The sequence below is a fragment of the Aptenodytes patagonicus genome, chromosome 3 (assembly GCF_965638725.1).
Source record: "Aptenodytes patagonicus chromosome 3, bAptPat1.pri.cur, whole genome shotgun sequence".
NCBI lineage: Eukaryota > Metazoa > Chordata > Aves > Sphenisciformes > Spheniscidae > Aptenodytes > Aptenodytes patagonicus.
The window spans coordinates 40,823,498-40,835,797 of record NC_134951.1 but is presented as its reverse complement, the minus strand read 5'-3'; the positions used below and the strand labels follow the sequence as shown (position 1 = coordinate 40,835,797).

At 39.6% G+C, this 12,300-nt stretch overlaps 1 protein-coding gene across 1 annotated transcript in view; it reads left to right on the top strand.

The window, feature by feature from the left end:
• UBE3D (ubiquitin protein ligase E3D) overlaps positions 1–5,673 on the top strand; it is an 85,855-nt gene extending 80,182 nt beyond the window's left edge. Inside the window, exon 10 of the mRNA XM_076333141.1 lies at positions 4,023–5,673. Within this exon, the coding sequence (XP_076189256.1) occupies positions 4,023–4,043 (21 nt within the window). The 3' untranslated portion in view covers positions 4,044–5,673. The remainder of the gene's footprint in view (positions 1–4,022) is intronic.
• The last annotated feature ends 6,627 nt before the right edge of the window (positions 5,674–12,300 follow it).

The window sequence follows — 12,300 nt, the reverse complement described above, 5'->3', positions numbered from 1 at the left end:
TTGAGGCACAGCTTGATGAAACACTCTATAAAATAAAATGTTATTAGAAAGTTGCAGAAGGACTGAAACCTATAACCCCATAACTACCTTCTCCCTACTGAGGAAAGAATATTGCCACCCTCTGTTTTTGTAGCTTATAGTAAAAGAGTTTCCACCAGCATAGCGCTGCTGTTTCACTCGCCTATGTGTGTGTACGTACAAAATTGTCACAGAGTCACAGAATGGCTGAGACACCTCTGGAAATTGCTCCATCCAACCCCACTGCTCAAGCCAGAGCTGGCTGCCGTGGGCTGTCTCTGGTCAGGTTTGGAATATGCCAAAGACAGATGGAGGTTGCACAACTTGTCTGGGCAACCTGTTGCAAAGTTGGACCACATAAGTACACTCTCTGTCAGGATGCTTTTCTCAATCCTCAGTACCATTCCCATGTAGTCTGGAGCATGCTTAACAGTTTGACATTTTGCGTTTCCCCATTTTCCTGAGAAAGCTAAGAGAGCACAGCTTCTAGAATTGAACATCACAACCTGGATTTCTTAACTTGCCCTAGCTCCGAAAGCTTTTAACAAAGTTGTTGCTGCTTTATTGTTACAGATAAAGTGATTTTGTAAGATATATCATTTGTATGTCTGGTGCTCTGCTGCTCCCTCTGTATCGATCTCTTAAAATGCTTGAAAATGTGGAGTTTATGTTTGTTCATTATCCAGAGGTCTTAGCAGCTTCTGGCTCTGTGGAAACTAGTGGGGTGGAGTGCTGAGATGCACTTGGTACTCTGAGATAGAATAAGATTATCATCCTCAGAAATAATGGAGAGAAAATGAAAAAAACAATGTCTCCTGTCATAAAAGTAAGGATGCTACAGTACAAAAATCAGTTCTTAACAATGGATTAATATTAGCTATCCTGAGTGCTTAAAGAAGGGGACAACGTGCTGAAGTATGGTCAATAAAAAAATCCTTGAATAAACCAGTTAGAGAACTGACTTTTATTCTGAATTTAGTGATAAACCTTAGTTTGTAGATCAGATAGCTGTTTGGCACATTATTTTTCTTTCAAAGTGCACTAGTAGTGGTGAAATACTGGATTTGCAGACTTTGCTAAAAGAGTTGCTACTAGACCTGGAAGAGGCCAGTAGTTGTCTGTCTTGCAGAGAAAGTATCCTAATAGATGGAGAACTGAGGGAGAACCACTTAGTCCCACTTTCCCAACCTATAGTAATTCATTTATTATGTATAACATATAGTTTACTGCTGGTGAGCGATCCAAGAGCATCTACAGTAAGTTATGATAAAGAAGTATTTTATATGCTTCATATTGAACTTTGGATAAGGTGGAACTTCGTAAGTGGCTAAGTTTCAGTTGGTTTTGTTCTCAGACATCTTCATGTGTTGCAGGTGATTTTTAAACAGCTTGTGATTTCCATGTGTTATCCCTTTTTTTGTTGGCTATGTCAACTGTAGGGATGATCTAATGTGCTCTTTTCATTCACGTGGGTAGTAAATATAAATACAGACAGTGATAAATGATTCCTTTTGATATTTTTCAATTTATTCGGAGTAGGGGAGCCTGGCAGTCTAGGGAAACATTATGTTGCAAATAATCCTCTCAAAGGAGTGAAAAAGTGTTTTTCATGCATTACAAAATATAGCAAGTAGTCAAATTAAACAAATATATCCACTCTAATGATACCTCAAAACTGTGTATCAAAGGAGCCTGCGATCTTGGGTAGAAAAATCTGCTTAAAATTTTGAATCTGGTGTATTGAGATGGTTATTGCTTTTCTTGATTTTTCTTTTTCTTCCTTGCAATGCAAGGACAAATTTCTCACCTTGTTAAAGTCAATGTGAGTTTTGTCTTTGACTTAATTGGTGCCAGGATTTCATCCCTATCCTGCATTACTTATGACTCTTCCGCATAGGTAAGATTTTACATTTGCTATTAATTATGAGTCTGTCTCTATTCATCTGAGCAACTAAATAATGAGAAAGGTGACAGGCATATTGATTTTCCTTTCATTTTATGTCTTTGAGGGTGGGAGTCTTTGGCCTAGTGGATAAATTTCCGTACGTGATGAGTAGTCTCTAGCTTTTACAACACCCCTTGGTTGAGCTGACAGAAGTGGTTTTGATGTACCAACTTACTGTTGGAAAATGCTGATTGAGCTGAATGAAAACACTCAGTGGGAATATGTCGGTGTGACGAGATTTTCATGGGAAAGCAGGCAGACTTCCACCCTGGCCAGCCGGCTATTTGCTGGCCAACTTTGCCTACAGGTGTTTCTGAAAATTTATGTTCTACATGAAAATTCTTGTTTCTGAATTTTAGTTCCAGTTTGGAGGAAGAAAAGAACGATTCAGAAATGTGGAAACTTTTGGGGATCTCAGTTGTCTTATCTGTACAAACCCTTCCATGTAGTAACATTGCAGCTTTCTAATAGGTTACTGCTGTTAGTGTTGGAGTAGCAAAAGAGAAGTGAGAACACTTGCTTTTTCCATTCTTAACCAGGAATTGCTGTTGTCATGTCCCATTCATGCCTCGTAGTCATGTTATTTTAGACATGAATCCTTTGTATGAATGATTTTCTGAGAAGCCTCTTAGGTATGTTAAAACTGACTTAATTTTTTGCATCCTCTATAGCAGACATATAACTCTCTTAAACATTCTTTGGGCATAGGATCCAAAATAAATGTTTTTACTCTGTTTTGCACTCTGTTCTGAACACTCAGTGGTATTTTATGCTTTAATTCAATTCCTTCTGGTTAACCATGCTTCATGCATTCTTTAGTCACAGTATCAAGTAGAGTGGCGATTGAGGGTCACCTCTGAAAATCCAAAGTGGTAATTGATGGTAATCTGAATCTTCACTTAAGTGACTGTTGAAAGGTCTTGGAGAGAAAAAAGGGGAAGCGTATGTCTCAAATGTTTTTTTCTTGTGTGTGTTTCGTGGGGTAGGAGAAACAGGTTATATTTTCAGAAGACTGTTGTATAACCTGGTAGTCTTTTTCTTTTTTTTTTTTTTTTTTATTATTTGTCCTTCTGTGGTGGCATCTGTCCATCTTTTTTATTGTCCTTATGATCAGCAAAGTTCCCAGTTGAATGTCTGAAGCAATCTCCTTGGCAGATGAGAATATGGACATGCGATTGTGTTTCCAGTCAGCTAACTTAACTTTCTGAGTTAGTATCCTGCAGGTTCTGAAGAAGGCTAAACAAAAACAAAACCATGGAGGGGAAACTGCTGCATGCATGTGACCAAGGACAAATGAGTTTGGGACACCAGAAATCCTATAGGTCTCTTGTATTTGATAGATCACCTTCCCTCTAAATAGCTGTTAGACGTGACGGTCCACTTAGTGCACTAAAAAGAAGAGGTACATCATTTGCTATCTTCTGATCATATACAAGTATTTGTCTTCTCCCCTAGGGTAGGATTTTGGTTCCTGGTCATTTTAAACTGTAAGGCATTTTTCCTTTATGACTTTGGACTTTTCATCAGGACTTTTCATCCTGGCTTTGGAATCAGGATTTCACTTATAGCGACCACATTGTTCAAACAAGCTAATATTCGGGCAAAACAGGGAATGTATCAAAGATTTAATCTAAGCTAGTTTCAAAATACTATCAAATAGCCTTTTAAGTTAGACAAGATGAACACCTTGTGCTTTGTTATTCTAGGAAAAAAAAGGATATGTAGTATGTATGTATATATGTATATATAGTATGTATTTATATTTACTACCATGTATGTATATATAGTATGTATGTAGTTGCACTGCCACAAGTGCGGTGCAGTGCTTGAGCAAGAAGAGTAAGCTTGTGAATTTTTTAGGAGACATATATTAGGTAGAAAAGTGGTGGGAAAGTAACACTGCTCTCAAATATAGCCTCTACTCTCATTACATTAGTGTGGGGGTTTTTTAAGTGAAAAGATGATTATAATATGTAATTTCAGTTAATACAATGAAACATCTTTGTTTTACCTGCGGTGTTGAGACTAATCACAGTATTGTTTTTGCTTCCTTTTACAGGTTGCCTTTTTGAAGATGTGAAGAATGCAGATACCCATCTTGAAAACTATTCTCAAATTCATTTCCAGCAGAAATGTACAGTTAACTTCCAATGGTGTGACTTCTAGAAAAAATTCCACTGGCAATACAAAACAAAATGGGGGTGTGGTGTGTTATTCTTCATACCTGGATGTGTTTCAAAAACAAAGACAGAGTTAATTTTTGCATCCAGTACATTCTTAGATGTCATTCTAAGAGTCACTTACCTGTCACTCCTGTCACATCCAGCTGGGATGACTGTTATGATCTCTTCATTGCCAAAAAGAAATTATTTATCTAACTTAGTACTACCTTTATCAGGCAGTGTTTGATAGTGAACTATATGTCCTTAGGAAAATTCACAACTGGTAGCAAAGAGAGGTTTTAAAATATTTAACGTCATGGATACTAACGTAAGTTCTTTACTTTCTTTGTTCTGGTAAAGTTAGAGGTCCAACTTTAAAATATGAAATCTGTTTTTTGTCAAACTTACATGTCTATCATGTATATTGTTTCCACGTTAAGGTTTACCTTCCTTCTTGAGAGAGAAGGAAGGCAGTTTCTGTATTTTTTAAAACTGATAATGTTTTGGAGGATCAAGGTTTTATGGTTACTTGGAGTAATTATTCCTTCAACTTCACAAAAGGGCACGTGTGTGAAGGCTGGCCTTGCAGAAACTGCTGGAGGTGAAAGATACTTGTAGCAAGTCAATACAGCTACTCTAAATTGTCGTTCTCTGTTGTGGATGCTCAGCTGCCTTCCAGGGGAGCAGTAGCGCATTTCCGTGGAAGACAGAAGCTGTTACCATTTTTTGTTTCGGAGTGGATTGCTCACTTAGTTGACAGCAATTTTTGCCTTCCCTTGTCCAGGGGAACAGGATGGTATAAGTGCATAGGCTAAGGAGCAGAAAAGATGCCTCCTGGCATTTTTGCCTCGATTTCTGCTCATTGGGATGGACTGCTCTTGAGCTAGAAGGAAGTGATCCTTTAATATCGGCCATCTCTCTTGGACCCCTCATGCCTCCAGGGTCTTATCCCATATCTGCCTTGCTTATCTGCAGTTTTCCTTAAACAACTGCTCTTGGCAAATCAGTCGGGTACTGGAATGGTTCATCTGACCTAGTGTGACAATTCTTGTGTTCTCAAAATGTATACAAAAAGGTATCCAAACAGGAAAAAAAAAAAAGGAGAGAGCCTGTCTATGTAGGCTGGCTTTTCCAAAGTCCATCTTTAAACTCTTAAAATAAAAAGATACTACCTTGTTGGAAAACAGCTATATTTTGGGAGAATGGATTCTGGAGGGAATATTCTTGTTAGAGGAGTTCTTTAAAAATTCCTGAATTTCAAGGAAAGTTAACATGCCCTTTACTCATGAAATGGTCATAATGTAGGAAGTAACCTTGCAAAGTGTTGGACACGTTCTCTGGGTTTTACACATCCAAAGACAAGTAGCTGAGGCCTCCCAGCACCCAGTCTGGATATCATCTTATTTTTCTGTTATTATTTTAGTTTTCAGTATTGAGGGGAGAAACAAATATTCTGAGGTTTGTATTCAGGAACTAAATTATCTAGCTCCAACATATTTTGTCTATGCACCAATGTTTAGTCATTTTATGAATAAAATATATTTTCTAAATCAGTTTACTGTTTGTTCTGCTTAATTTCTGTGGCAGTTTCAGCTTCCCAGAATATGACTGAGCAATTTGCAGATGGAAGACATCCGTATCACACAGAAATACTTCAACTTTAAAATCTTTTCCATCCTATTGAAATGACCCCTGTTACGGTTTTGCATGTATGGAGCAATCTTAGGTCAGAGAATATTTATGCTTTTGTCATGTCTTGCCTCATTTGGTATTGTGGCCATAAAGAGTTCATCTGCCTCTGGTAACATACATGGTTCCAGAATGATGAGTGCAGACATTTCACTGGGAGTATTTTGGGGGGGAAAAAAACATTCCAGAGATGAAAGACAAATCAAGCCCATCCTGCTTGGTCTGTCACTCACCTGTAGGAGCTAATGGCTCCAGTCATGCTACTACGATGTCAGTGCTGCAGCTGGCTCAGGAAGCAAATCCTGAGAGAGTGCTAAGCCCAGCGTGTACACTTAAGACATTAAACTTTTTAGGAGCTTGCTCTCTGTCTACGTATGCTTTTCATTGTTCTTTTTTACCCTATACATTGGTGAACTGGGTCTGGCTGGGGTGGAGTTAATGTTCTTTATAGCAGCCCGTATGGTGCTGTGGTTTGGATTTGTAGCTCCAACAGTGCTGGTAGCACACTAATGTCTTGACTATAGCTGAACCTTCTCTTTTATTTCCCACTCCGCCCCTACCTCCCCCCAGCGAATAGGCTGAGGGTGGGCAAGAAGTTAGGAGGGGAAGACACAGCGGGGACAGCTGACCTGAATTGGCCAAAGGGATATTCTATACCATACAGCATCATGCACAGCAGTAAAAACTGGGGGTAGAGGAAGAAAGGGGGAGAGGGGTGTCTTCCAGGGTGGTGGTTGCTCAGAGAATAGCTGGGCATTGGTCTGCTTGTGGGAGGTGACGAGCTATTGCCTTTGCATGACTTGGTTTCGGGGGGGGGTGTCTGTCCTTCACTGTCTTTCTCTTGACCCACAAGTTTTCTTGCTTTTGCTCTTCCTTTTGTCTGCCCCATCATGCTGGTGGAAGAATGGGGGGGGGGTGGGGGGTGGTGAGTGAGCAGCTGGGTGGGTGCTTAGCTGCTGGTCAGGGTCAAATCCACTACAATTGGAAGCAGAAGTTGTGAAGTCCCCAAAAGAAAAAGAATAAATCTTTTTGTTCCAGCTGCCCTCCCATTTGGGGACATTTTCCTTCCCCAGGTTCCCAGAGGCCACAATTGCCTGTCTGTGTCTATACGAGGGTCAGGGCAATTTGACACGCTTAGTGTCATGTTTCCCTTTCCTTGGTTCTAGCTCTGAGACCGCCATTAACATTTAACCATTGACATTATCTGGAAAATATCAGACCACATATGATGATATATAAATGCCCTGGACAGGTTTCCGTTTGAAAATAGATTTCCTTGGCCATGTTCAGAAAAATGTTTTTGATACTTTCCCAGGTACCAGGCAATACATTATTCAGAACTCCTGTTTCTGAAGACAACTTTCTTGGCTTTTTTTTTTCCCCTCCTATTTCTTATGTGATCTTTCCTACTGAGCCAGTAGTGGATTTGAGGTGTGACAGCTTTATTTGACACTTTCTTGCATTCTAACTGCTTTATAAAAGCGAAACTTGTCCATTTTTTCAAAATTATCTTAGCAGTGAACCATAGGCTCTCGTAAACCATGGACTTGGGTTCAGAAAACCTGTTGAGTTCCCCTCAAGGCTCCTTCCTTGACCTTTGCCTATCCCTGCTCTTGCCTCCATTTCTCTGTTGAATAGCATGATGCCATTTGCTTGTTGACATTAGCATTTTGAAAAGTTGTGTAAGTACAAAGTACAATTAGTTACTGTGTTATTTTCTTAGCATCCAGAGTTAGTGGTACATTTTAGTCTGGTCTAAATACCATGTTTGGATACATCCCTAATAGAAAGCTTGTTTAGTTTTGAAGTGTGCAGACAGTATCTCCATGCAGATGGAAAAGCGTGCACCAAGATAGGAGTTGGCCTAGAATCTGTGTTAGAAAATGTTTGATCCTTCTTATTGCTTGCCCTCTCTCCCCAGCATTTTTTATCTGTTACAGTCTGCATTTTTCACTGCGGAAAGTGCCTTAATTTTTGCTTTCTGTAGTGCCAAGCACAGTGTTAGTCTTGAAGTAATAATAATAAATTAGCAATGACGTTAAGAAGTCCTCAACTCACATTAACTGAGATAGATGTGCATCCTTTCCTAATGTGCAGTTTCCAAATAGCGTATGGCAACAAGAAGATATTAAAAATGTCAGCTTTAATTCTAATATGCTATCAGGTTATAAAGATGGCTATTGCTGTGGTGCAGAAAACATGCCTATTTGTCAGACCAGTACTGTTCTCTCTATTAGGAACAGCAGACAACAATATTGTTTCTGTCATTAACGGGTCACAGGGCGATTATATTAGTGTAGGGCTTGTTACTTCTTTTGAACAAGTTTGACCATTTAACTGGGATAGTTAAATTGGCATACCGAATTGAGTCCCAATGGGGTTATTTTAATTCCAAAACTAGGGTGGCTTTCTCGCTTAGTTTAAATCCCCGCTAGAGTACGTTAGGTTAAACTGAATAATAATAACAAATGGGTTGATCGGGGAGCTATACTGGTATTACCCTGTGAGTTGAAGGGCAAGTTCTAGCTTACCTCCATTTTACTTTTCTATGTAGAGAAACTTTTATATATAAGGAGCAATTTTAATTAAAATTTACAATAGATGTTTCTGCACTCAAGCATTCTGGGTTTAAATGCAAATGCTTTTCAGTAATTTTCTTTCTGTTTTGTTGCCTTCATTTTCGTTCCTCCACAACATCACTTTCTGGTTTCAATTTTAGACTTTGCATCCTTTCATGCCTCTCCTAGCCAACTGTGCTCCATTATAAATGACAGGTAACTTGTTTGAGGTACTGCATTAGCTCATCAGCCTCATTCCTTTTGGTTTTCCTCCACAGGTTTTCTTGCTACTGTTGTATCACTGTCATAGAAGCACTGCAAAATATGCAGATGGACAAATTACAGAAACATGGAGCAACTCTGTCTTTACTAGACTTCTTCAGTTTATTCTTTCGGAGCAGGCTGAATTGCCTCATAGCAGACACTGTGGAGCATTAGGCAATGTTCACAGAATATGTGAACACAGAATATGTTTGGTTAAACATTGGAAGAGGCTGCCCAGGGAAGTGGTTGGGTCCCCATCCCTGGACGTATTTAAAAGACGAGTAGATGAGGCACTTAGGGACATGGTTTAGTGGGCATGGTGGTGTTGGGTTGATGGTTGGACTCGATGATCTTAGAGGTCTTTTCCAACCTCAATGATTCGATGATTCTATGATCAGGAATTTTGCAGGACCACATGCTAACGGCTCAGTAGCAACATATGTGTCTTCCGATATCTGATTGTGACATTAAAGCGTGGTGTTTTTCTTACTCTGGACAGTAATTGCTGTGTTCAGATCCTGTGGTTCTGTGGTTCAGCATGTTCAGATGGTGTTCTTTTAAACATGGCAGTAATGTTATTGTCTCACTGCCGTATTGTGTCCAGTGGCACATGCTTCATTCTCATCCGATAGTCTTACGCATGGATTGTGCAGGTCTGTGCACTGCGTCCTTAGTGACAGATGCTGCTTCTATCTGCTTGTATTTGGTGATGATATAAATGTGCATCAATTTATCATTGTAAACAATAGAAAACTGTTTATTTCAAAATATAAAATGTCATTTCAACTTAATGTGCTTTTAATCACTTCCTCAAGATTACAAAGCATTTTACATTATTATTTATCTTTTTCTGTGATAACTGGGTTTTCTGTAGTGCAGGCAGGAAGGCGGAGCTGCAGACGGGCTCTACCATGTGTTTGTGTCACTGGCAGCTCCACCAGCTAGGGGCTTGTGAAACAGACTTTACACCTTCCTTACTGACACCAGTTAATTACAACCCAAATTGGCTGGCCGTCTTGTCTTTTACCTACATGTGTTTCCTCACTTTTAAAACTATGACTGTATCATAAGGGTCATGACTCTCTTATCAGTGACAAGGTCCTTTGCTCAGCAGTGCAGCTGGCAAAAAAGTCCCTGTGTGGCCATAAACTGAGTTATACAGATGAGGGGCAGACCATCAAGTACGATAAAGCTGCTGTAGCTGTCCTGACTTTAATGGAGCCATTGCCGATTTACATTAGCCAACAACGCGCAGTGTGGACAGGTGGGAGATGAAGTATCTTGTCTTGCCCTGTCAGTCCCACTTCAGAATATAGAATTGAGTTGGCACGCGTATAGAAATGGGGCTGGCTATGTCTGAGAAAGGCCTGAGACCACGGCTGGACAGACACGGAGTCGGTTGTCATCATTGTGCCATCATAACATATGATGCTCAGCATAGCTCACAAGTGAAAATGCAGTAAAAGGACATTGGCTGTAAAAAAAGAAGAGGGGAGAAAGAAATTCAGTCAGTGCTCTATCAGCTCTGCATGATGTAGTCCGAGATTAATAGGCTTACTGAGTATACCCGTGATGCAGCGGCTCTGCTCTCAACTTCTTTGTAAACTTTGTCAAAAGTTTCTGTCTGTGACTAACGGGAAGCATGACGTGTAACGATCCAGTCGTATAGTTAGTGTAGGCTGTTTGCTCAGATTACTAGACTTGCCCTTTACCAAGCTTTGATTTATGCAGACCTAATAAGAGAAGGGAAAGAAGAGTCCTTTGAGCTTCGAAAGAAAATGGAGGTATGAGACAATTTACAGCTTGTGCTTTGTTGCTGAAAAGGGGTTTTGTAAATTTGTTGGAATAAATATTCTCAAACACATGAAGCAAAATTAAAATGCACTAAATTAAAAGTGCATTTTAAATTAATGGCTATTGAGAAGAAGATACGAGTTGTTGTTTTAGTTGATTCACAGTAATTATTAAGATCATATTTTGTGGTTGAGATGCACAAACACGGCTTGACTGTTGCAAGCTCTTATCTCGAGAGTACAAAGAGCAGTGTCTGTTCCGATCCAGCGAACACAGCTCTGGCAACTCTGGCGGTTCTCTGCGTAGGTAAGTAAACAAGGCATGAGCGCGCCCAGCAGAAGACAGGGAGCATAGCGTGACAGAGGGCTCTGTAAGATGCTTAGAGGGAAAATATATTAACAACGTGCCTGAAAGAAATTTTTTCCTGTCCTTAAAAGTGCTTTTTAGATTGCCGCAGGCATATGAAGAAACATCTTGGTGGGTTGGGGATTTTGGAATTGGCGTCATAATTTGCAAGTGAAAACATATTTCCTAGCCTGTTGGGGTTTTTTCAATGATCACATGAACTCAAAATAACATCTTGTCGTATAGTAATGCTGATTTATTTCACAAATATTTCTAATTACCTGTGGATTTACTAGGGTATGCATTACAATCTGTACCTTCTAGATTTTGACACTTGCTCAGCAAGTCACCATTTACACAAGAGCATATTAGCTTTCACCAAATTTAGAAAATTTTTGTTTAAAGTAGAAACTAGTGGCTATTTGTTGTTATAGTTACCAGAAGACTAGTAAATAAAAAGACCTCACATGGACTATTTGTTTTGTTGTGTATCATTTCACATTTTAAAAGGGATTTTTGTTTCTTATTCTACTAGGCAAATGTTCCATTATTAGTATTAATCATTTTTATTTTGGCCATAGAACATAATTTTAAAGCATTTTTGAAAGAGCTGGAATTCAGAACCTGTAAGACTTTTCCATCCCTTAAACCCAATCTCCTGTTACAGCTGGCACTCTTCCACATGGCGCTCTCTCATATGACTCCTTTCGTATCCTGATTCACCCTAAATTTAATCAGGTGTTGGTTTTTTTTTTTTGTCCCACTGTCCTTACTGGAAACCTGACCCAGAGCCTCACTCTTCTGATAGGAATCTTCTGATTTCTGGGGTAAGTGCATCCCTGGCTAATTTACACCCATTTGTTGTTGTGCCAACAGCGTTCTTTAATGCAGGTAGTTAGTTTTCTTCCTGGGTTCTTAAACCTCATTCTGTGTTTAGGGAACAATCCTATCTCTTCGGTGTTCATTTTATTAATGGTTTATTTCCCAAAGATAGACTTTGCGTTCTACCAAATTCTGTGTCTTTCCCGCTTTGAATTAATCTCCCTTGTGCAGGAGTGAGCAAATTGTGCACAAGGTGTGCATCTTAGCAAAGTGACATTAATGCTTCCTTATTTCTTTTGGGAGCACCTCACTTCACACATTAGCAAGTGATTCTCTTTTTTTCACGTCTGCAGCACACTGGTGGTTCATGCCAAACACCCCAGCTCTTCTTCCCTTCCATTTCCAGCTGTGGAGACCCAAAGAATGCCGTTTTTCTCTGGCAGAAAAATCCAATTATTTCATAAGTGCATGACCTTGTGCTTTGGATGTTTGATCCTTTCCTCAGTTTTCCTGATCCTCGTCTTTATTTATGATGCTTCTGACTGTCACATCAGCAAATGTTCTTAAAACATTTCTAGTGGACCATGTCACTGTGCTGTGGTCACTGGTGAAAATGTTTAGTAAGATTGGCTCGTAGGCAGAACGACTGTTCCCTCTGGCCAGTTACTTCTCTTTCTGGTTTCCGCTGAGAGGTTGAACTTTG